At 35.3% G+C, this 25,721-nt stretch overlaps 1 protein-coding gene across 1 annotated transcript in view; it reads right to left on the reverse strand.

Annotated features, from left to right (window-relative positions):
* Positions 1 to 25,522, reverse strand: part of SYCP1 (synaptonemal complex protein 1) — a 26,988-nt gene extending 1,466 nt beyond the window's left edge. Inside the window, exons 1-28 of the mRNA XM_076357787.1 lie at positions 25,414 to 25,522; positions 24,286 to 24,367; positions 24,074 to 24,120; positions 22,586 to 22,750; positions 21,683 to 21,750; positions 21,420 to 21,493; positions 20,050 to 20,108; positions 18,843 to 18,912; positions 18,136 to 18,209; positions 17,044 to 17,152; positions 15,737 to 15,831; positions 15,416 to 15,600; positions 14,413 to 14,480; positions 13,153 to 13,214; positions 11,906 to 12,010; positions 10,806 to 10,909; positions 10,190 to 10,307; positions 9,876 to 9,946; positions 9,123 to 9,204; positions 8,581 to 8,643; positions 8,183 to 8,245; positions 7,450 to 7,512; positions 6,087 to 6,203; positions 5,350 to 5,460; positions 4,578 to 4,670; positions 3,581 to 3,655; positions 956 to 1,015; positions 634 to 813 (exon numbers count right to left, since the gene is read on the reverse strand). Coding sequence (XP_076213902.1) covers positions 634 to 813; positions 956 to 1,015; positions 3,581 to 3,655; positions 4,578 to 4,670; positions 5,350 to 5,460; positions 6,087 to 6,203; positions 7,450 to 7,512; positions 8,183 to 8,245; positions 8,581 to 8,643; positions 9,123 to 9,204; positions 9,876 to 9,946; positions 10,190 to 10,307; positions 10,806 to 10,909; positions 11,906 to 12,010; positions 13,153 to 13,214; positions 14,413 to 14,480; positions 15,416 to 15,600; positions 15,737 to 15,831; positions 17,044 to 17,152; positions 18,136 to 18,209; positions 18,843 to 18,912; positions 20,050 to 20,108; positions 21,420 to 21,493; positions 21,683 to 21,750; positions 22,586 to 22,750; positions 24,074 to 24,120; positions 24,286 to 24,367; positions 25,414 to 25,521 — 2,571 coding nt within the window. The 5' untranslated portion in view covers position 25,522. The remainder of the gene's footprint in view (positions 1 to 633; positions 814 to 955; positions 1,016 to 3,580; positions 3,656 to 4,577; positions 4,671 to 5,349; positions 5,461 to 6,086; positions 6,204 to 7,449; positions 7,513 to 8,182; positions 8,246 to 8,580; positions 8,644 to 9,122; positions 9,205 to 9,875; positions 9,947 to 10,189; positions 10,308 to 10,805; positions 10,910 to 11,905; positions 12,011 to 13,152; positions 13,215 to 14,412; positions 14,481 to 15,415; positions 15,601 to 15,736; positions 15,832 to 17,043; positions 17,153 to 18,135; positions 18,210 to 18,842; positions 18,913 to 20,049; positions 20,109 to 21,419; positions 21,494 to 21,682; positions 21,751 to 22,585; positions 22,751 to 24,073; positions 24,121 to 24,285; positions 24,368 to 25,413) is intronic.
* Positions 25,523 to 25,721: the final 199 nt, after the last annotated feature.

Here is a 25,721-nt window from a genome sequence, read left to right on the forward strand (position 1 = left end):
ACAAAACTGCAGGAAAGAGCCTTCAGAAAGACACTGATAGTGATATGAAGAACAAGATTGTTTTTACTTAAATGGTTCTTTTGCTGTAAGTTAAACTTCTCAGAAACATTGCAATGGAACAATGCAATCCTTTTTAGAAAGGATAACATAAAAATGGTAGTTGTTTCTATTGTTAAGATATAAACATCACATGAGAGCTTCTGACAGGGTAGAAGCATAGGTTTTACAGTTATGACGAAGCAGTCAGGAATACTTTGATAATTTTCACAGCTACACAAGCTATTTTCTGTTCCATAGAGAAAAATGTGCCTTTACAAACAGACAACACTCTTCTTTTAAGACTACGTAAAAGAATTCCAGAGACATTATTAAGATCACAGTCCCTCTAGGACAGGAATTGTTACTGATCAATGAAACAGACAAATTAAGTAACTGAGCAAGAAAAATGACACACCGTGGGAGCCCTTACACAAACTGCTTTCTAATATTGCTGTGGAATACATTTTTTTTTGTGTCTATCTACCGTTTAAATCCCTGCTTATCACAACAAAAAATAAATAAGCATCTACAGAGAAGTAAGAAATACAGTCAGAAAAATAAAACAGGAACAATTCACTATTATGAGTTACAAACCTTTAATGATGGACTACCCAAGGGACTTTTTGCAGATACTGAAGGAGGCATTTTTTTCTTTTCCATCATGTTGACTTTTATAGGAATATCATTGGGAGACTTTTTATTTTTTACATTAATAGATGCAGAGTCCAGATCTAAATGAGGTTTAGGAGTCTCAGAAAAATGAGTTTGTATTTTCTAAAATTAAAAAAGGTTTAAATTAAAAGCATTTCAATGTCTTTTGTTGAGTGTACATAGTTTATCATGGAACGTCAATTAAATTGCATATGTATAAATATTACCAAATTCTAAAATTAATTAATGATAAGGTTAAAGCTACCTTGTGCTTCTTTTCATTTTCAGGAACCATATTTTGGGGGGGTTCTTTTGCAAGATTCTCCTAAAAAGAGTTATGTGATAGGAAGTAAATACTTTATTTGAATTCAGTTGTTGAAAATCTTCTTGGTGTAATTACAGAACACAGTCCACAATCATACTCTATTATAAAGTTCACACAAATGTATGACCCAGATTTAGTCAAACTGCAGCATTCAAAAGACATTACTTTTCTATTCACAGTTTCATTTCTTATACAACTTCTCCCATCTCTGCTAAGGAACCTACATAACATCCCTTTTTAACGAGCATACATTTTTATCACAGCTGTATTGGGGGGGGGGGGGGGGGAGAGCTCTATTTTCTAGTTATTATTTTATGCAAGAAACTGGAAGCATTCTTGTTTATTGAAATAAATGTTCCTTCACTATCTTTTTAATTCTATTTTGCATTTCTTTTGCCAGCTGAAGAATACTTTATAGCAATCACAAAATCACAGAATTGTTAAGGTTGGAATGGACCTCTGGAGATCATCTAGTCTAAACACCCCTTTTCACAGCAGAGTGAACTAGAGTAGGTTGATCAGGACTGTGTCCAACAGGGTTCTGAATGTCTCCAAGCATGGAGACTCCACAACCTCTTTCTGCAACCTGTTCCTGTGTTTTATCGCCCTTACAGTAAGAGAGTTTTTTCTTGTGTTTAAACGGTATTTCTTGTACTTCATTTTGTTCCCATTGACTCTTGTCCTTTCACTGGATACCACTGAGAAAGTCTTGCTCCATCTTCTTTACTCCTTCCCATAAGGTATTTATACACACTGATAATATGCCCCCGAGCTTTCTCTTCTTGAGGCTAAACTACTCCAGCTCTCTCAGTCCCTCTTTTCTGTCAGATACTCCAATCCCTTAATGATTTTTGGCCTTTTGCTGCATTTGCTCCAGTATGCCCTTGTCTGTCTTTTACTGGGCAGCCCAGAACTGGAAATAATACTCTAAATGTGATCTCACCACTGCGGAGTATAGGAAAAAGATCAGCTCCCTTGACCTGCTGGCAACAGTCTTCCTAATACAGTCTAAGATGCTGAGCACATTTCTGGCTTGTGTTCAGCTTGCTGTTCACCAGAACCCCAGTGCTTTTCCTGCAAAGCTGCTTTCAAGCCTGTCAGCCCCTAACCTGTACCGGTTCTAAAAGTTATTGCTTCCCCAGTGCAGGACTTTGCATTTCCCTCTGTTAAACCTGATGGGATTCCTGTTCACCCGTGTCTCCAGCCTGTCCAGATCCCTCTGAAAGACAGCATAACCACCTGCTGTATCAACCATTTATCCCAATTCTGTATCATCTGCAAACTTGCCAAGGCTGCACCCTGTCCCATCATCTATGTCATTAATGAAGATGTTAAACAGTATTGGACCCAGAATCAACCCCCGGTGTACACCACTAGTGACCGGCCTCTGGTTGGACTTTGTGCCACACTAATCGCAATCCCTTAAGCCCAGCAGTTCAGCCAGTTTTCAATCTACTTTACTGTCCAATCATGTATCAGTTTGCCTATAAGGGTGTTATGAGGGACAGTGCTGAAGCCTTACTAAGGCCGAGATAAACAACGTCCAGCGTTCTCCCCTCATCTGCCAAGTCAGTCATCTCATCACAGAAGGCAATCAGGTTGGTTAAGCACAGTTGCCCCTTCATATAAATCTATGCTGACTACTCCCAATCATCTTCTTGTCCTTCCATACGTTTGGAAACGGTTTCCAGGATTATTTGTTGCATTACCTTTCCAGGGACTGAGGTGAGGCTGACTAGCCTACATTTCACCAGATCCTGCTTCTTGCCCTTCTTGAAGGTAGGAATGACGTTTGCTTTCTTCAAGTCCTCAGGAACCTCTGCCAGTCACCATGACCCTTCAAAGGTAACCGAGCGCGTCCTTGCAATGATAGTGGCCACCTCCCTCAGCCCTTATGGATGTGTCCCATCAGATCCCATGGACTTATGTACGTCCTAAGAATCCCTAACCTGATCCTCCTCCACCAAGGGTAAGTCTTCCTTTCTCCAGACTTTCCAGGTCCCATCGAGTACCACAGCCTTTTCCTTGTCCTTTGTCATCAGAACTTGAGAGAGCTGGGATAGTTTAGCCTCAAGAAGAGAAAGCTCGGGGGCATATTATCAGTGTGTATAAATACCTTATGGGAAGGAGTAAAGAAGACGGAGCAAGACTTTCTCAGTGGTATCCAGTGAAAGGACAAGAGTCAATGGGAACAAAATGAAGTACAAGAAATACCATTTAAATACAAGAAAAAAACTCTATTGCTCTTCATTTCTTTTGTCAGTTTTACCTCCAGATTGGCTTTGGCTTTCCTGACATCATCCCTGCAAGCTTGGACAGTTCTTCGTAGGGTTTCAATTTCTCCTGGCTTCCCTCATACTTACCAATTAAGGAGTAATGCAAAACATTCACTACCACCAGAAATGAGACATAATGACTTCAGAGAGCATCAAGCTCTTGAAATCAGACAGCAAGTGAGAGCAAGACCTACAATCAAAAGTGCACTTCACAGCTGTCATTATTATAGTGCGTAAGACCAGGCCACACGTCACCCATACTGCTACATTTAATAATAAAGAAAAATACCTTCTCTTCAATTTCTGCTTTAAGTTGTTCCTTAAGGGATGACAGTTCGCTTTTCAAACATGACAGCTCACTTTCCTAAAAACAATTAGATAAAGGATAGGGTTAAACTATGCTTAACCTGGAAAAAAGAAAACAGTCCAAGTGAGACAGTAATTAATAGGGATATTCGTTATAAACAAAAGAAAATTCCATTTGTTCAACAGAGCTAACTTATTGATAAAGTTAGCATGCCAAGAGGTATCTACAATTCATTTTCAGAATGATTCAATCACTAGAATAACAGATGATCAAAGCAGCAGTTACCAAATTAAAAAAAAAAAACCAAAAAAACCCAAAACATGTAGACTTGAGTCACACCTCCTTCTATTAAAAAATCTAACTAAAAAAAAGCTCTGTGAAGGGAAATGTCAGAAAAATACTGCATTTTAAGTAGATGCTGTAGAACTACACTTTTGTGAAAGTCTTGAGGGGATGTTGGCTCTCAGAATATTTCTCAAAGCTAAGCTTCCCAGAAAGGGGGGGGGGGGGGGGGGGGGGAAGGCAAAAAAACCCAACAATGCAACTCTAGACTTGAAGTTTTGTTTTCGTTTGTTTTAAAAAGAGCTGAAGTACTGCTAAGAAACAGGTACTTGACCAGAACTGTTCAAGGTAAGAACTTAAAACAGCTGTGAGAACAGGGGGGTGGGCGGTGGAATCCAGCTATTTAATACAAAAGTTTCTTATTCAGACAGTGAGGTTAGAACATGATGCGCTATCAGGCAGCAACTCCAATTTATTTTGAGAAACGTGTTTTTTTAATGCACATAACAAAATCCGTAAGAAAATAACAGTAAACAGAAATTAGTGGGTTGATCTTTACTGTTCAGTCCCACTAAAGCAGACACTTAACCCCCCCAAGTGTTAAACAGGAAGAAGTCTAATATATTTATCATTATATTACACTTTAAGGACAGCAGCCCCTCCATTTAATTATTTAGTGCTGAAGAGTACACCTTACCAATGATCTTTTTGATGATAACTGCTCTTGCTCTTTTATTTTATAAAGTTTTAACTCTGTATCTTTTTCTTCAACCATTTTATCATATTCATGCTGTGTTAAAAAAAAAAAAAACAATAAACTCAAAACATTTGACTAAATGTTACAATTTTAGATCTACCTAGTCTTAAAATAGTACTCATTTTTTCAAATAAGGCTCTTCTGAAGATTGAGAAAGCACTATGAACAAACATTGATGCTTCAGCAGAAACTGTAAAACAGAAAATGCACAAGCAGTATTATTTTGTGGGCTGACTGAGAATGCTTTATCTCTAGGCAGCAGTATGTGTTCCAGCACATAAAAGCTAGCCATATTATTTTTATTAATGGTATCTGCTAAATATACTGAAAAACAGAGTAATAAGGAATGCAAATTAAAATATGTTAAGTTAAACTGCTGAAGGTCACTATGTAATCTCCTCAGAAAAAAAGGCCCAAACTGATACTGAAGAACACTGCACTAGGATGGTATCAAAGGAAGCCTGAATACAAATAAAAATCCTAGAAATTTAGATAAATGGAATTTATCTGCCAGTAGGCATGTTTTCAAAATCTGAAGATGAATTTATTTTTAGATGATGAAAAGTCAAGCATGTGTTCAACTTCCTTTTCCTAGACTCAGGTCTTTATTATGAAGTTTCACTTTCTGATTTGTAATATTCTGGTTTTGAAAGGTTTTTACTTAACATAGTATCACACATTACAAATCACAGAAATCAGTAAAATCTCTTACCTTGTGTTTTTCCATAAGTGCCACCATTTCAGTTATCTTGTGTTGACATCGGATATCAGTTTCTCTCTGTGTTATTGTTGCTTCATCAGCAAGCAACCTCATCTTTTCTACCTGTTAGTAACAAGTTTCATTTAATTCATGAACAATTAACAGCAATATATTTTTAAAAAAATCTTAAGTTTCAGTTCTTCTTACCCCTGTGGGTGCAATGTATATATAGTCTCATTTAGTGTAGTCTTCATTTGCTCTTAAGATGCTTTTCAAATCCTCCATGTTTTATACATATTGTTAAAATGGGCAAATAAACCTAGATTAAAAGTACATCCATTCTTCCATGGCAGACAAGTGTCATCTCGAACCACAAGGCCACTTCAAGCACTCTGCCCTAACATTTTTTGATATTACCATCAAAAAAGTGTGGGCAGAAAAATACTAATATGGGAAAAGTTATAATCTAATTTGCTTATGCTGTATTTATACCAAGAATAGAATTTCTGTGAACAATATCTTGACAAAAAGAATTTTTAACTGGGTTCTTATTTTTAAAGACATATACAAATACTTCAACTTAAGGATCTAATGTACTAAAGCTTTGCTCACATGCATACACAAGAAGTTCCATTTATGTTGATAAGACTGCTACGGAAGAGCAAGGACTCTGGCCGATACAGCTTCATAAAACCATCATACATCAAAAAAATAATTAAAAAGTTGCAGTAAAAATTAACAACTCTCACCTCTTCAAGAAGTTTATTTTCATTTACTTTTTTTGTTTCAATGTCTTTTTGATAGATGTCAACTGTTTCCTTATGTTGCTTGTTCATACTTTCCATTTCTAACTGTAATTTATTCACCTTTTGAGAATGCAGAATTATTGCTGTTATTTGTTCAGGAATAAATATGCCAATGATTTTTTTTTACCTCTTATTTTCAAGCAGAACCACTCTGTTACTTTTCAGGTATATGACTGAACTATTTCCTATTTAATATTCAGCTTTTTTCATAAAGAGTTGAACTTTGGCTTGAAGTGAGTTAGAAAATACTCATAGAAACAATGGCAACACCACAATGGGAAAGACAGCCCATACCAGTTTTGTGCACCCCAGTCAATAAAACAGTCCTAAAGCTAGAGGCTAGTCAATCACAAAGAATCATTCCAATATAAGGGAACCATCTATTCGCAATCTAACACTATTCTGCCTTTTGTACAAAAGACTCTTTAGTATTGCTGGCGTGGAATGCAAGGTAGGGAAATGAAGCATAACTGGTAGTCTCCTAAGATAGTCTCCTAAGACTTCAGCAATATGACTGTATTATGTTTACAATTAAATCTTTTTTTCAATTAAGAAGTGAAGAAACAGTTTATCTAGCAATAGTTTATTTTCAGAATTTTATTTAGTTCTAAAAAAGATTAATTCCTTTTAGCTGCTAATATTAATGAGAATTTGGTATGAAACAAATGGAAAGAGTCTATTCCTAAGCAGTCACCCTAAATGCTGTGAAATCTTTGGAAAAAAGATACAGATGAAGATTTTATTCCCTCCCTTGTAAATCTATTTAAGACTTTAACTGGTTTATGGTATGTTTTCCTCCCAAGTGTGCATTTTGGTTATAATTTTTCCTTTTAAGTTTCTCATAAGAATACCCTCAAAACAGCCTACATCTTTCTTGAAGTGTGGTACCCAAAACCGAACACAATATTCTAATCAGGGACTTACCACTGCAGAACACAGTAAGAGAACTGCCTAAAGTGAATAATACATGTATTTCTTTTAATTGCTTTTCTATTTCAATGGGGTGGCATTACTGAATGAGGTTCAGTACACTATCAACCAAAAAAGAAAGGGACTGATTAGGAGCATAATTCCTTGAGATATGATGTCCATCTCTTACAAATGTCTAATAGCCCAGTTAGTGTCCAATGATTAAAAATGGAAGCATCTTCCAAAAATTATGGGCTCATTCCTGTAAAATCTGTATCCCAGATCCATAAAACAGTTAAGAACGTGCTTAAGGTATTATCATTAGTTACACTGGGACTTCAAACATTCAGTCTTTGTGCTTTACCCTCATCTTGTACATGAAGTTATTTAAACCTACCTTCCCTTCATAAATACTTGTTTTCTTGCTTTCTGCAGTAATTTTCTTTTTCAGCACTTTATTCTGTTAAAATAAAGTAAAACAAATGCTATACTTTAATAAGTTAACAGAATTATGTAATGATTTAACTGCATCAAGTAGGTCGGAATCTTCAAAATTCCAGATTTCAGCAAGCAAATAACTCTTTTTGTTGTGCAGTTCAGGTTCCAGATCAGTTCTCCAAACAAAAGAGTGCTCAACTACTTTAATAATACTGTTACTTCATGACCTTATGAAAGACTCCTCATGGGCGACAACAGAGAATAACGAAAGAGTGTACAGAATGGGAAGAAAAACTAAGATGCTGCTGACAGAAAATGTGCAGATATAATGACAAAAAATACAAGTGACATATTTTTACAGTACAGTTATTAACAATTTGTCCTAATGCACTATTCTTTTCTACTATTGGTAACTGAGATAGGTCATTATTTCAAGTATATCAATGACACCATGTACTAAATGAAAATAGTAACAGTTTATTAAAGATATTATTTCTGTAATTGCATTTTTCAAAAGTAAGGATAATTTTACAAATCAAGTAATTCCAAAGGTGACTCCTTAATTTGTTCAGAGTTAGGATAAGAAAGGAAATGTTACAAATTATATAGGTATATCTAAAGATATCACACCAGACAGAAACTGTTGAAAAGTAACGTTTTACATATTTGTTACTTTTAAAAACTGTACATACCTCCTGTTGCAACTCTTCAATGCATTTGGTTTTATTTTCCACCTGTTTCTTTAAATTATTCAACTAAAAGAGATATTTCAAACATTAATTAATAATCTCCTAAAAAATGACTCACTGTGTTAGAGATTACTGTCAACGTTCTTAAGCATGCATTTGCAGAAGTCCAATTAACTCCAATGAGACTGAAACACATGCTAATGTGTTACAATGATTGGAGTTTTAACCATAAAGTACTACAAGAATTTTGCTAGCCCAATGTCATCAACATTAATAGCAGTGAACCAATTCCTCAGTGGCTGTAGAGTTTAGAAAGAAGGGGAAAAAAAGGTAACTTCAAAATTTAAAAAATAATCTTGTATAAAGTTCTCTACAGTCCACGAAAAAATGAGTTTTCATACCTTATTTTCTAGAATCTTCACCTGCTTTTCCTTTCTTGAAATTTCATTTTCAATAGTCTTAGCCTGGAATTATAATTGTAAGTCTTCGACTTTTACAATAAAATTTTGAAATCCATTATGATATTAAAAAAAACAGGTGTACTTTGAAACTACAGTAAGAAAGTTAAAATATTTGAACATATTTAAACTAAAACTCATATTACATATTGAAAGCTAATCCATACCCCATCCATCACTAAGCGGGTATACGGAAATAAAAAAAGGGGGTTCTCTGTCTGCCTGAAATCTAACAAATCTGGACTTTTAAGCCTCCATGTAAAGAGTAAACATCCCAGTAAAGGTCCTTGTCTTTTAAAATAAAAGGCTCAGCATGCGTACATGTGTCGACTCAATTGGTAGCAGCACTGAAAGAAGAAAGCCTCTGTAAGAGATTACATCCCTAGGCAGAGCTTTGCAGAAAAAAAGAAAAAAAAAGTTTTACATTTAGATTTTGTCCTACAGGTTATGTTATATATTTTCATGATAAAGCACATGGTACATACATTTTCTTCTCTTTCATCCAGTTTACTTTTAATTTCTTCACCTTTCTTTGCCATCTTCTCCTTCAAAGACTCCAGTTCATTTCTAAATGCCCAATTAACAACCATTAGTAAATATGTACTTAATAACTTTAACTTCTTTTCACTACTGCTAAATAAACCCATACTTTATTTTCTAAAAAGAGCTGCTAATATTGATGAGAACTTCATAAGCTGTTCAATGAAATGTTCTTAAAATGATGCAAAGTGACTGGTTAAGTTAATGTCTGACCTGTACATACTGCTTGAAAGTATTGAAAGATGTTCCCCTTAGCTGAGTAAAATATATTCTAATCTGTAATATCTTAATGCATCTATGAAACACGGAAGGCTGCCTGTCTACTGGGTTGGTGGTACAGAGACTACTTCAGAGAGCAGCATTTAACCAGTTTCACCTTTTCACATTTAATCCATAACCTTTAACTTCTATTTTCATTTCCTTCACACCTAAGATGTTGATGCAGAACAGGATAGCTATATGTAATAGGAAGCTATGGCAAAAATTGTTCCTGTAGCAATAGGTATCGCTAATTTGTAGAAACTTCTACGTGGCAAACATCAATAATAAATAGTTTCTGTTTAGCTATATAACCTAAAAAAAGCATTAATTTAAAACTCACAGAAAGCAGCATAAGAACACAACATTTAGACTAACTCTGAAGGAATCTAATCTTCTTCCTTTAATAATATTGTACATTGATATCTGTTTTCACTTGCCTTAGCTGGCCATTTGCTGCTTCCAGGTTTTCAACTAACTGCTTTGTATTTTCTTCTTTTTTTCTACTATCCTAAATAAAGCCCATGTAAGTAAAATGAATAAAATTCAAAGTGACATCTTAAAAAATTCAAAGACATCTTAAGCAGTATTGTGACCTGCCTTACTCACAAGGGTAACTGCACTTCCCTTGTATTTTAAACACAAAAAATAGTTCAGATACTCTACAGAACCATGTCACGTTGCAGTTTACCATATGATTTATATTTTAAATTGCATGTTGTCCTTTAAAAACAGCTGGAAGTTTACAACTTGCCTTATGACTTTCTTGCAGTTTCTTGAGTTCTGTAGCCACATCACTTTTCTCTTGTGCTATTTGTTCTTTTTGTAATAAAAGCTTATTGATATACACTGTTAGTTGTTCATTCTTTAGCCTAATTTAAAACAAATGGTCAAGAGAAGTAAGAACACGTATTTTGAAATTTCCTTTTCAGTTAAATTTATCCATTACAAAATGTTACTTCACACTGAAAAAAGTCCTGACCTATATCTATAAATTTAAGCTTTGCAGCAAAGTTACAGTGATGCAAAAAGGCGACAGAAGAAAGAAAGGAGAGTCAGCTTTTATATAAATATAATGATTGTTGAAGACGATGTAGTTCAATATCCAGCTCAAAGCAGGGTTAACAATGAATTCAGAAACTTTCTCTTCAGGTTAACCCAACTAAGTCACAGAGATATGGAACAACTACATACATATAAATAACAAAAATGCAATTTATAAATATAAGTATATAACGGATGTCATACTGTGTGCATAGGTTCAAAATTTTAATTAGAAAACAATCATAGATCATTTCATTGTATATTAAAGTAACTTCTATGTAACAAAAAAAATTAAACTAATACTATGTTTTCAAAAATGATCATACGCCTCTTGTTCAAGATCTGTATTCAGTGTCATAAGCTGTTTTAAATAATTTTGTTCCTTTTCAGCTGTACTAGTCAGCTGTACTTTCAAATCATGGATTTCTTTCTGCAGAAGAAAAAGAAAGTGCTTTGAGTATACATATGTAAACTACAAGTCATGAAAGCTATCAGAAATGAACTGACAACACCAAGCTTTCAGATGAAACAAAAACTACACACATGCCATAAATTAGCCAGACTGTATCTTTACATCTCTCTGGTGTGATGTGGAAGTAGTGTGAGATAGTGAACTCTGACATGAATGCTAAATGTGTCCCCTCTTGTAAGTCTAACTAACCAGTCTGCAAAATTACTGACAAAATTAGCTTTCCTTGGACATTATTTTAAAGAAAGACGTTTGCTTCAGACATCATAAGCTTTTGCATTCACCTAAAAAAACCCAAACAAACAAAAAAAACCCAAAACCACAGAATTCCAGTACTATGTGATAGAATAAGCACATATTTTGGATGCATCCCAAACCACAAAGCAAAACTCTTCCCTCAGAAATTTGCTGCCATTACAAGATAAGGCAAGCCTTGTAATGTAATGTAGTTTATAATATATAAATGCTTTGAGTACTGTTTCCTCCAAATAATTGGTGAAACACTGATACCACAGGCACTGGCAGGCAGTTGCTGGGGGGGGGGGGGGGGGGGAGGGGGCAGGGAGAGAGAGAGATTAGTTTTTAAGCACAGCACACAATGAACTTCTGGAATTTCTTATCACAGAAGGCCATGGAGGCAAATAGTATGAGGAGGTTCAAAAACAGATGAGACAAGTGAACGTGAACAAGTCCATAAACTGATAGCAAAGGCAACTGACAGGGATGTGTCCTCAAACATCCTTAATCAGCGACCGTAGGAATGTAAGGGGGATGGACCATAGATAATAGTTAGGCTCCTCTACTACATAGTATCTTCTGCTGTCATTGTCACGAGCAGAGCAGTGCATTGGGTGGAGCACTGGTTTGACTATATGATATTTCTTATGTTCTTATATACAAGTGATAATGTGTAACAACTATTTATAAAAACATGTTACTATCACCCTTTATTCAGACCTCTCTGATTTGGAGAACATTTTTCATTTCTTCTTCTCTCTCCTGCAAATTTTCTACAGTAGCCTCAAGATCTTTCTTCTTCACTAGAAGTCCTTCAACTTTTCCCTGTTTAAGAACATTAGTGAAACTCAGTTTAGAAAATTCAATGCACAGTATATAAGGAACAAACACACGTGGTAACATGCAAACCTGTTTTCACACTCTCTTACTTTAGCTGATGCGGTTCTTGTTAGACTTGTAAATACAAGATCATAACTAAAATAATCCTGTATTAAAAGTGTACTTCACATAGCTTAGACTTCTGCAACAGAAAATGGGCCTGTGTCACAGTTCAGTAAGGTTCACAGAGACCAGAGCTAATTACCTCAGGAAACTTCCCTGTAAGTATGAAAAGAACACCCAGTATAATGGGAATACATGGAACAGGGTGTTATAACCCAAAAGACCTTTCTGCAGGCTCTTAAATGTTTTCTCTGAAAAGGGACATGCATCAACACAGTACGCAACGCTTTCTAGATACTAAATGCTGCAGTATGGAGGACACCTCACCATACCTAACACCCCACAAACAGCAAAATAATCACAACAAATTTGTGAAGTAATAAATCTGTGAAACCTATGAAATTGCTTATTAGTTTCGTCATTTTGTCATACATAACATTTTCACAAATTCCACTGCCTTTTCTGGGTGGTGTCAGAAGCTTGGTTATCCTTCAAACACCAAAATGAGGTAAGCCTTTACAACGCTTAATTTTAGAAGATTATTATGAAGCTAGCTAGCCACTCAAGGAATTATCTTTACTGTCGAAAATTAGTTGATCCCTCAGCCTTAAATGTCATATGCGTGGTGCTCACAAGGTTTGAGCTACTGTTCATCTCAAAAAAAAAAAAAAAAGTATTTTTCAGAAAGGTTCAGAATGAGGAAGAAGTGAGTACTAGACATAACTAAAAATGAGAAATCTTTATGTCCAGAGGGAGCGGCATTTGAATAGGTGTGAATGAAGAAGGAAATGACCAGAAACGTTGACAAGGAAAACCAAAACAAAGCAGAACAAAACAAGAAAGACAGTGGAAAGAATCAAGTCCTTCCAAGAAAACAACGAAATCGTCTAAAAGACAGGTAACAAAGTTTAGTAGCAACATTAAGGCAGATTAGACAGTGTTTATATATGGCACTTAAGATACTTAAAAAGCAAGAGAGACTTCATATGAAAAATGCCATGAGACTAAATAAAATGAACATTTACCAGCGTTTCTGACAGCTCTTCAAGTCGCATTTCTTTGTCACATTTTAGTTTAGTCATCTCTTCTACAGCACATGTAATGTAAAATTAATTGAACAGAAATAATTTTACATATTTAGCAGGCACTATAAAGCGTTTACCCCTTTGCAGTACCCAATTTTCAAAACTTGTTGGATTAAGTTCAAAAATTATAAAGCTAAATTATAACCTAAATTATGACTTAATCTAAACGTAGAGTTGAAAAAAAAATTATTCAGAAAGACATTAGGAAATACATATATCTGAAGATAAACTAATCATTCGCCTTAAATAAAATTCAGAGCCTATTATGTTTTCCACAATCATGGCTTCAAATAAACTGTGAACTGTAAGAATGTTTACAAAAGAGTAGTCTCCAAGTATTGATGCGTCTGCATTTTTCCAGAAAAAAAATCTGGACTGCTGAAGATACTCACATGGATATGCTGAAAAAGGAAACCATTTATTAGTAACTTCAAAATGTTTTCTATGTGCACATTCACATTTACTGGTATTTTTTACAAGTACTGGATGCCAAACTCATTTTTGCTCTGGAGTTCTCACACGTCACATCTCACCTTGTTCTAGACAAGCATTAGCAGTTAACTTTTGAACACTTATCTTTAGATGCCCTCAATATATACAAGGACATCAAACTGTATTTCTCATCTATCATACCAGGACTAGAGACATATGCTGCACGCTGGGAAAACAGTGTTAAAGATAGATCTCTTACTCTGGAGGCTAAGAAGCGCATATCTAGAAACCACAGAATATCAAAGCAATAGTTAAAGCAAATCACTGTCAAAGTGATTCTACATCCAACATGGGGACAGTGGTCTGCAGGAAAGCTTAATCCAAGTGTTTTGTCTCTGCTACAAGCTACAGAAGCCATTCCTGGAATGTACTGTTCAGCAGTCTAACACTACCTCTCAAACAGGTCTGCAGTGCTATCAGTCTCAACTGGAAGAGTGCAGAGACACCAAAATGACTTCCAGGAGAATCCATGCATGTATGGTCTTACTATTGGAGGTCTGCACAGCACTGCTGTTTGACTGTTGCCAGCTACAATGACTACCAAAGAAAAGGGAGTCAGATGAGTAAAAATAAATTTAAGCATTCCTGACAGATATAGGGTACTGTAAAACCATTTTTCCAAGCAATAGGGACAGTCTATTTTCAGAAAACAGCAGAAAACATTTTTATTACTACCTAGCTTGTTTTCTTTCTTTCTACAAATCTTACCCAGTTCAGCAGACTTATTTCTGAGCTCCAAGGTAAGTAGCTTTGACTCATCTTCATATTTCTCCAATCTAAGAAAATGGTAATTAAAAAAAATTGTATAGTACAAAGCACTGCATTTGAAACTTAAAGGACAATAAGACAAAGTCTTGCCACAAGCATTTTAAGAACATTTACCTTTCAACAGGCAGGTGATATATCTGCCTGCAACATGTATCAAATTTCACTTTTACAAACTTGGAACAGCAGACATAAAAGTAAACAAATATATACATACATAAACCTGTATTTCTTAAAAACAGAATTATGGAAGTCGGGGGGGGGAGGGGGAGGGCAAAAATTTGCTTTCTTATAGACCAATATCAACCAGCACAACTGAAAAAAATTACATTAAATTCTCTGCATTTAGACTAGTGTGTCAAACAAAAGAATTTCCGCTTCATATCCCTTCGTTTTTGGATTTGTCATAGACTGCAACTACTTAGAAGACACCTTAATGCCACGTACCCAAAATCACTGTTTCTTTAAAAACTCAGCTGTGATAATGTATTAAAATACATATTTATTGCTCTGTTCTCATTTTTAGAAAGGTTGATTTTAGTTGCTATCACGTTCTTTGACAAATACATAATTTTTAAAACTACAGAAAACCTGAAATACATTAATAATAGGCATCGGCATTAAACAATACTATTATCACATACAGAAGAATATCTTCCTCACTAAATGTTCCATTAACAAAGAACTGTCAAATACTAAATGAGATTACTGCTCTCTTAGTTAAGAGCTGCATCCACACAAAATCAAACAGCACAACCGTCTTCAAGTGCTAATAATTCAAATAACCAGACAGGTGAAGGACTTTTAAAAAAAAAAGTTATTAGTGATCACAAAAAAATGTAATTACACCAGATCACATATGAAGTTTAGGTTTCATTCCCAGCAGCTTGGTAATCTAGTATTTTACCTATAAGATCATTCTTTGAATTTAAACTGTTTAATTTACCTATTTTGCTCTTTTTGCAGCAAGCTTTTCAAATTGGAAATAGAAGTCTCAAACTCCTCTCTCAGGGATGCATGCAAAGCCTTAGTTTTTTTACAGTCTTCCACTTGTGCTTCTTTTTCTCCAGTGACCTGAATTAATGCTTTCACTGCAGTCTGCAATTCGGTTTCTAAGCTCTTTTGAGTAACCTACAAAAAGTTATGTAATTTCTAAACATGTTTTGCAACAAACGGATACAATTGTTTCATATTTAAAGTATCAGTAAATATTTATGCAATTACTTGTCTAATCTATTTATACTGGAAAATTATAAGCAAGCTGTACCTCTGTTTTTTGCAATGAAACTTTGGCCTCTTCCAGTTCTGCCCTCAAATGTTCTTGCTTGATTTGGGATTCCTTTAACATTTCTCCTTCATGTCCTAAGCAAAAAGATACATGCTTACATTTAAGAAAAACAAGATATTTACTAAAAAATGCTTCTATCTATTTTCTGTATTTATAGATAAATACATTCCTACAACTTAATCAAGTTACATAATGTATTCATGTCATTGTTAAGGAAAAAGCCTCCAAGATAATTATTCAACTTATTAAGTAACAGTAACCAAAATGTAAAATTACATATACTTATAAAATTTAACAAACTGCAGCCGCTTACATGTATCTGGCATAAAAATGATACTAAAACCTTCCTCTCCACTGCCCAGGGAAGGGGAGGCTGAAAATTGCCCCAGTTCTAAAGAACAAAAGGTACTTGCATCATACACTATAAATATTTTGTAATATGAATGGCTTAAAAATACTGAAAATCAAGTTCTGAAAATGAGTTTCCTCAGTGGCATCTGATTGTATGTTTGCAAAACTCAAGCAATGTATTTTCCCACTGCAATCTTCAAAAGCTCTCACTGCTTGACTCACCCTTAAAAAAGAACCCTTCAAAAATAGTTATACTTCCAATCCCAGCCAATCCTTTGCCTATTTGCAAATAAGATTCCATTTAAAAGCTGTAACATTTGGGGGGGTTATTTGGCAAAGATGTGAAAACATGTCTTGTTGAACACAGAACAAAGCTACTATTTATGGACTACTGAATAAATATACTTTGAAGACCCTTCACTAACTTGATTTGAAACAGATCAATCCAGTAACCAGGAAAAACACTTTTATCTATTATTGTGCCATGTTTACTCTACAAGCCCAACTGAAATGGGAAAAATCTCCAGAACAGGAGCAGGGTTATACAGTGTCCTGGTAAAACTTACTTCTGTTACAGAAAAGGAATGACAGGGTATATGGCACCTTTACAGTAGCGTAACATGTTCACACTACAGTTTACTGAAGAGTAAAAGAAAAATCCCTCGCAATGAAGCTGTCATGTCAATACAAAAACAGGGTGTAGCCTAAGCCTAAAGAGAAAATCTTTGTTATGAAATAAGGGCCTAGATTTTATACATACACAGATTACACTATCAGTCCTGATCCCACATCAGCAGCTTCTGTTCCAAATGAAAATATGGCCTGCAAGGCCCCAAAATTCTGCTGCTGACTAGTAACAGGGTAAAATTATCATGATCCTGTTTCCTATACTTCTATAACCAATTACATTTTAACATAGCAGAGAGAACTCTTACTTTTTGCTTCTACTAAGTCAGCAATCTTATTTTTGGATTCCTGCAACTGAGTCTTGATGTCTCTTATGATATCATCTTTTTCATCACTCTGTATGGTAAGAACTGAAATCTAACAAAATTAACATAATATCATAATGAAGTCTAGAAAAAAGGACAGATTCTCATTTTCATTTGTGCACCATGTATGATTAGCATACATAGTGCCGTCATTCAAGTTAAATAAGGTGGTCGGTCTTAGCCAAATATTGATCAAGTCATATTACTCTGGGTGAAAAAGCTCTTCAGTTCAAAATCAATACATGAATTCCAACAGACTAAAGATAGTGGAACATCACTAAAGTTAGCAGAATCTGACTTACATGAGGCTCCAGCTGTTATTTTTGTCCTTTTTACTGATGCCCAGAAACACTCCTTGCCCCTTTGCAATGTCACATCCATTCTCAGAGAAACCAACAACTCTTGACCTTCCCAGATACAGACTCCTGCTTACAAACTAAAAACTCTTATCACAATTAATTTCTTCAACTTAATCAGCCTTCCACCATGGCTACCTCATCACCACTACAAAAAAAAAAACAAAACTACTCTAATCTCAGATTCCTAAACTCTCTTACCAGCCTGGGGTCTGATACGCATTATAATCCTTCTTCCCACTTTCCTTCTTACTAGATATGAACTACACCTTTCTTAACTATGAGGAGTGATGACTGCTTTACTAATTTTATGCTTCTGCACAAGCCACTTCTATAAAGGCAACTATATGTACAGAGAACAGAAAGAGTATTCAGTGTTTACATGGTGCTTTTAAATCCTGTCACTAAGATGTCCCTTGTTACGATACAGCAGCCTAATTCATATTTTATTCCAAATAAATAACACAAAAGGAACATACCACAAAAGGTCATTTGCAATATTAATTTCCATCCTTCCAAAATACATGTATTTTACAAACAACCAAGCACTTTTAAAGTAATTATTTTCATTTGATATATCAGTAAGTCACAAAAGCAAAACAGTGTTCAAATATTAAAGAAACTGCAAATTTGTTTCAAAAATAAAGCTGTACATATTAGATTGTAAAACTGAGCAAACCTGCTTTTCCTTCATACTGACTTCCAGTTTGCATTCTTTTTCAAACTTGTCCACTTTTTCTGCTTCTTCTTTTACTTTTGAGATATAGTAATAACCATAGTTAATATACTAGCTAAAATATACTCTAAGTTAAATACAATTTCCAGTTTAAGATTGCTTATAATTGTACAGCTGTACAATTTGTTTCCTAAAGAGTAATTGTTGAGCTCATGTTTGAAATTATTTTCTAATCAGACAAATTAATTTTTGCGCCAGCTTTCCACAGAATTAGTCCATTATTCCATGTATCACTTAATAGTTCATTATAAGAAACTAAGAAATGCACATGTAAAAATGAAACAGGCACACAGTAGTGTAAATAAAGCAAATATTTAACTAAAATTTCTGTAGCTATACACTAGTGCATTATCATTTAAATAAACCAACTACATAAAATAAGTAGTGACTGTACTTCACAGACAAAACTTAGACTTCGAGTGACTATTTGAAAAATAAAGTTCTAAATCTGACCCATTGGAAAAACAATAAAAGGGTCCAGGCATTTAATAGCAGGCAGCATGAATGAAAGAGGGTCCAGACTGTCACAGAGTTAACAGTTCACCATTCTAGCACTTTGTATCTTTCTGGCCTGAAACTGCATGCAATAAAATCCATGAAGCACAACATTGTTAAGCCTGCAGCATAAACAAAATAAACAGAATTCTCACATTTGAAACACATTTCCAATCTGGTGTTCCCTGCTTGCACACGAAGCTCTTCAAATGCCATTATCGTTCTCTAAAAATGAAATTCAATATATACATTCGTACAAAACTAAGTACTTTCAGTAATGAAGAATTATCTTTATGGCTTGTAAACAAACAGTATTACAAGCTCGTTCATATTTGTAGGAGAAATTTTGTTAAAAACAAAATTCAGAGCATAAACATATTTTGAGTTAACAGAATGTTATAATTATTCAAAGTTGGAAGTTTAAGAATTTCTATACTCAAGATCTAAACAATTTCAAGGATTAAGTATTTTTACCGGTCCATGTTTGTAGATCCCTAACACAACAGAGGAGGAGTTGTACTTTTCTTAATTGCTACAACAACCTGTAATTAATATTTACCCATTATACCAGGTACTCTCTGACTCTGCTTAATATCATCACTCCCAAACAATGATGCCTCACATTTCTCTATAATAAATATACTAGGGTCTTATCTTCCACACTGGAATAATTAATAACAAAAATATGATTAATTTATTTGGCAAGTCTTCACTTCTTTTACAAATTAAAAAGGTAAAAACTCTCTTTAAGTCAAGGAATATTCACACCTTATACTTCTTATTCCACACAAAATCACCAGTTTCCATAATAAATTTTGTTGTTTTGTGTCACACTCAAAACTGAAATTAACTTTCTTTGTTCATCTTTATTTTATATTGCACTTTACATTAAATAAAATTATCTAACAGAATAACCTTAATATACCTGACCCCAAAACCTGACCCCTATGCAACCCGCTCTAGTTGACTCTGCTTTTAGCAGGGGAAGTTCTCCAGAGGATGCTTCCAACCTCAGCCATTCTGTGAAATCACCAGATAGGTGAAACAGAGTACAAAAAGACAACGGAAGTTATGGCAGTCACCTAACACTAAGCCGATTGTACATATCACACAGATCATAGGGATCTGCATCCCAAACTGATGCGTTTTATCCAATGAATGTGCCCTATACAATACAAACATAATTCCTGAAAAGGGACTGAAAACCTGACTTCCTGCATCACACATGACAGTTCTAATCACTTTATGAGAGAACGTTCTTTGTATGAATAGTATCTCAACATATGCACATAACTCAGATATCTCAACATATCCATGTAACTTGGATCACATTTGAGCCTTTTAACAAGCTACGTCACTTACTTCAACGTTGTTATTAAGTTCCACGTATAGTTGTCTTGTTTCTTCTCTTTCATGTTCATCTATCAAAGTAAGAATGAACCATAAAGTTGTCCTTTTGAAAAAGAATGCCAGCTGTCAAAGCCATTATGCTTAAACAGCATAATGAAATAAAAAAGGAACTATAGGCTCTTTTCTTATTTAAAAAAATCATTATGAAACAGGGTGCCAAAAGTTATATCATCTGGAGGAAATGTATATTCCATCGAAACATCAAGCAAGCTCAGCTTTTCAAATTTCTTTCCCAATCTCACTTTTTCCGTGAATAGTGTAATTCTGGATCAATTTATATAACTATATTAATTTTGAATTCGTTGAATATTAATGTATCAAAAGTTAGTGTTTTAAAAACTGTAATATAAGATTTAGCACTGAATTTCTTCCCATCAGCAGAGATACCCATGACCACAGAACAGTCATTATAGAATTGTAACGATACTCCATCTCTTTCGTTTTTTCAGTTTTGTAATTGATTATTATTTTTCCTTAAGAAAACAATTGTAGAAGAGAACAGTAAGAAACACAGCTATCAAAGAAGTACAATACATCTATACAGAGGTGTTTGTAGAAGCAAGGCTAAAAAGCAACAGACACTTCTTAAGTATCCGGGATCAAGTTAGTAAAATTTTAAAGATTATAATAACAATTCTGAATTTCAATAGAATAAAATCCCAAGTCAAGATTGTATTTTAAAACCTCAAGAATTTAAACTTTGTTAAGTTACCAAGCTGTCTTGGCTTGGTCAATTTAGTGAGAAGAATGCTAGTTACTCATAGTGTCTCGGGGTTTAGACCTTTTTTCCCCACAAATCTGTAACTGCTCCAAACAGGATAACACCAACCCTGGAAATTTGTTAAGAGAGAGCTGGGAAAGGTAACTAGAGTAGATTCTACTGCCTAAACACAGGCATGAAGTGCCACCTCATAAGTCTTAATATATTCAAGGTATCTGGATGGGACTGAAAAACGTCAATGGACTGACAAGACTTAAGGAGGCCTGCACTCCTCTGGAGTGGCTGCTAGTGGCTAATCAGGGCTGCTTACACTACCTTAAACCTGTATCAGTGTTTTAAGACACATAAATAGCTCCCAGGCATGTAACCTTTTAGCAAACAATCATACTGACTTCAGAAAACCTCTGGATTTAGAATTACAAAACATATGTGTATTAGACCTATGGCTTCACTTCTAATTTCACTCTGATGCAGAGCCACATACAGTTTATCTCAACTGGAGAACGTACTTGGAACAGAATGATAGCTTTTTTCTTTCGTGAATTTAGAGAAAGCTAGAAGTACATTTACTTTCATAAATCAAAATTTAAATAGCATTTACATTTGGTGGACTTCTCTGTAAAGTGAGTACAGGTTTCCTTGAGCAGATTACACAGATGCCTTGAAGCGCTGCTTCTAAAAGAGGGAAAAAATACCCGTAACATGTTGTCACAGGAATGCATGGTACTTTGCATACCTAAGTAGTAACAATGTAAATGCCCTGATGACCTTTACAGTTTAACAGCTATATGTAACTTCCCATACTAATACAGTTCTCAGCAAAAAAACTATTTTCACAAAAACATACTTGACTGTATTACTTACTCTTTCAAGAGATCTTTATTTTCACATATCTCATCTTCCAGTTTTAAACTTAGTTTTTCATTTTCAAACTAATTTCATAGGGAACAAATACAAAAACACATTGTTATTGAAAGATAGGTTAGAAATATACTTTCACTTCTCAAATCTCACATGAAAAAGTAGTTTTTTGTATCAGAAGACAGAAATCTGTTTTATCTGATATTACATGCTGAGACATCTTTTGTTACAGTTTGCATGAAAGACATAACAATAAACAATAATTTACCAGCAACTGAAACACTTACAGGTATGTTATTCATACATACATTCGCACACTGCATGTGCGCACCCCTTCTCAGAATAACCATTTTCTCAAGGCAAAAGTCAAACAATGAAAGATGATTCAGGTTACTAAAGCCAATGCAAACAAACAAACAACAACAAAAAGGAAGGACCAATAAATTGTTTAAAACATGTATTTCAGTCACAAAGCTGTCCATCACTACCAGCGAGGTAAGAAACTGGGATAAAGCAGAGCGCACTACTTCCTGTATGTGCTGAATACAGAAATATGCATGAGCATACTTTACACATACCAGGATGATGAAAGCTTATTCAGTCTTTAACAGGTTTCCGCATACCCACAGTATGATGTGCATGTAAATATTACAAAGATGGAATGCACATTGTTAAAAAGAGAAAAACCATTTTTAAAAAACAAATGTTACTTTTTCCTTTAATAACAGTAAAGCCCTAGGTCATTGGTATCTAGCCAAATGGCTTCTTTGAAGTCATCACGTTAACAGTTCAAAATTTCTTCAACCTCTGCAACATTCTTTAATTGTATGAGTAATATTTTCATACTAAATCAGGAAGAACTTTCTCTTTACTTTACATATTCAATGTATATTGTACAATACTGGCCTGCAATTCTTGAATGGCTTTACGCTGTGCTTCAATAATCTTTCTATTTTCTTGCAGTTTTTTTTCTTTCTGCTTTAGTTCTGATTCTACAGTTAGTTTCCACTGCTTGATCTTCTCAGCCTCTTTGTAGAGTTTTGAATACAATTCATTCATTGTTTCTATATTCTATTAAAATAGGTTCCACAATTAATTAATAACATTTTAGACACATATTTATCTCTTAGAAATACCACAAGAGTAAATTTTTTTCCACAGATGGTGACACAAGCTTATATACGATCAGGAACCAAAGTTTAAATCTTTGTGCATCCACTGTGTATGTATCAACAGACATTACAGAATAAGTATGAGACACAAACACAAGTGAAAAATACCCCACTGCCTTCAGATATAGTGACATCACTAAATAGATAGCCTTAAAGATATGGATAACTGCACTCCACCAAAAGTCAATAAAAGTTTTGCTAGAGTTGTCAGTAGAGCCAAGATTCCTTCTGTTAGGTTCTTCACACCATTTCCCTCCTCTTATTCTGACAGATACTGCTGCGTTAAGTAAAAGCAGCTTCAGAGATTTTGTCCAAGACTACCCGCGATATGTTTTTACAGTTAACTCATACACAAAGCAGGAAGAAAACCCAACCAATCTTGTGCTCTTAGAACATCTTTAAAGTGCTGTACAATCAGCACTTGATCAATGGTTTAGGCAGGTAACAGTAGTACAGTAGGCCACAGGGCAGTTCTGCAGTTTGTTTTAGGTATGATGTCACCTAACGCTATCCTTGTTTTGGCTGCATCATGATACCATTACAGTCCTGTCTGTACTCTAATAGCTGCTAGGGCTAAAGAAGTTTAGTCCTCGGGAATTTGAAAATCATTAGGAGGACTGCAAGAAATACATTCCATTTTGTTGCAGCAAACAGCATTTCATATCTGGGAAGCAAAGGAAGCTACCGCAAAAAAAAATTAGCTTTACTGAGCTATACTAAAGCAGAAAAACGTTGGTAAAGATGCTATGAGAAGAATCAAATGCTTGAGGAAACCACTCCACTAAATGCATTGTTTTACAGATAAAATAAAGCCAGACAAGGCAATTGGGATAATCTGCTTCGATTTTCCAAAGAATACTCTGACTTCAATCCTGCCTTTCAACAGACTATTCAGAACCAGTTCTAGAAAGATATTTAAGTGCCTAAATCTTATTCTGATTAAAACTCCCAGGCTTCCCAGGCACTTTAAAAAAAAAAAAAAAACAAAAACCACCAAAAAACCAAACTTGGAAATCACCTTAATATTGAAAGGTTTATCTCCAGGCATGTTCACTGAATCACAAATACCCCCTCTAAGTGATTCAGCTTTAAACAGGAAACAGAAAACTCTTATTCCCTTTTGACTACTTCCTTTAGCCCTGAATAGTGCTTTAGGCGCTGTCTGGGGAACAAATTAAGAGGCCCTAAGAAATGAGATATGCAGAGTTTATACTTAGCTGACCTCTTCATCTACCTCAGAGCAAAGTTTTACTTGCTGTGAAATCGCATCTGAAATATGAAGAGATTTTGATCAATGTATTACTAAAAAAATAACGATGGAATTGTATTTAACAGTGTTACAGCTATGAAATTGTTAAACTACTCATGAAAAATATCAACAATATTAAATGATTTTAAAAGAATGTGCAAGGTAAATGCTTATTTTAGTCTTACCTGAATCAGTGATTTCACCACGGTTCGGTGTACTCGTTACAAATGGCAAATTAAAATCATCATCTGGGCATTTATTAAAACCCTGCACAAATTTAAAAATTATTTTCTTATGGATAGATTTGTAAAGAAGGATTATAAAACCCAGAAAAAAGTACAGCTAATGTGAAAATAGAGTTTTCCGTTAATAAATCAACTACCTACAATTTTCAAAGCCCGAGATATTGGTAAAGGCTTTGGAACTCTCCTGCTGGCTTATGTCCCAGTGGCTTTTCAAACTGTTGGTCTTTTGTAGTTTGCTTTATAGACTACACTGTGGCCAAAGCAGAAGCTTTTGACAAGAACTTATTAGCTATGGCATGCCTGTACACAGCTGCATGGTAAAGGACTCATTAACCAAAACGATTTTTTTCAAGTCCAGTATTTGATACTTATTTTTTGCTTTAATCCCAAGAGTACTGCTAAAACACATCTTATTATGTTTTAGCATGAAAATTTCATTTTACAAGGTGTTTTAAAAGTCACAGAAATTTGTCTTGTAAAAAGTGTAACTCGTCTCCCGTCGGGATATCACATTTGAATCTAAACATATTTCATAAGGAGCCTCAACATGAAAAAATATTTTGTCGAATTCACGTAAATCGGAGTGTAGCGACGGAACATTTTCACTGCACACTTGATCTGGTGGGACCAATAAATCAAAGCCAGTAAGGGTAGCCAAACGGTGTACTTCCCACTTACTATTGTGAATTACGCACATCAAACATGTATTTATCATCGGTGGTGTACAGTTAAAATACATAGCAGATGCTCGAGAAGATTATTCTATTCGGTTTTGATAGAAAAAAGTAAAAGTCTTTGAAATTAAAACTTAAGATGTTACCCCCCAGCACCAGTCTTAACAGTTTGCAGAAAAATGAGTTCAGCGCACCCGCTTTCATGCATACGTATGCATATGCTTTCCAGGACGGAGGTTCAGGATTTTGCTTGGGGACTACCCGGGAGGACCGCTCCCCCCTGTGTCCCCGTGGAAGGGCCCCTGCGCCCTTCCACCGCTCTCGCCCCGCCGCCCGCTCGTCAGCCGTCGCCTCCAGAGCAACACAAGGCAAGGCAGGCGGCAGCACCGTTTACCTGACACAGCCCCGTTGCCCGAGCGCTCGTCTGGGGTTTGACTGCAGACACCTGACCACCGCTCAGGCGCGGTGGCACAAACAATTTAAACGGTTTTTCTTTTTCCATGGCCTCGGAGAAAAAGGCGTGTTTCACAGCCAACACCTCACGACGGGCACACTAACGCCCCGAACTCGCCGGCTGCTGAGGGAGGACAAAAAAGCGGGAAGCGAAAGCGCGCGATCCAGGCGGGAGGGGAGGCGGCGGGCGCGGCGCGCGCCGGGGCGGAGTACGATACTCAGGAGAGCGCAGTTCTGTTATAGCGCCGC

Source organism: Aptenodytes patagonicus, chromosome 22 (genome assembly GCF_965638725.1).
Source record: "Aptenodytes patagonicus chromosome 22, bAptPat1.pri.cur, whole genome shotgun sequence".
In the NCBI taxonomy this organism is placed as follows: domain Eukaryota; kingdom Metazoa; phylum Chordata; class Aves; order Sphenisciformes; family Spheniscidae; genus Aptenodytes; species Aptenodytes patagonicus.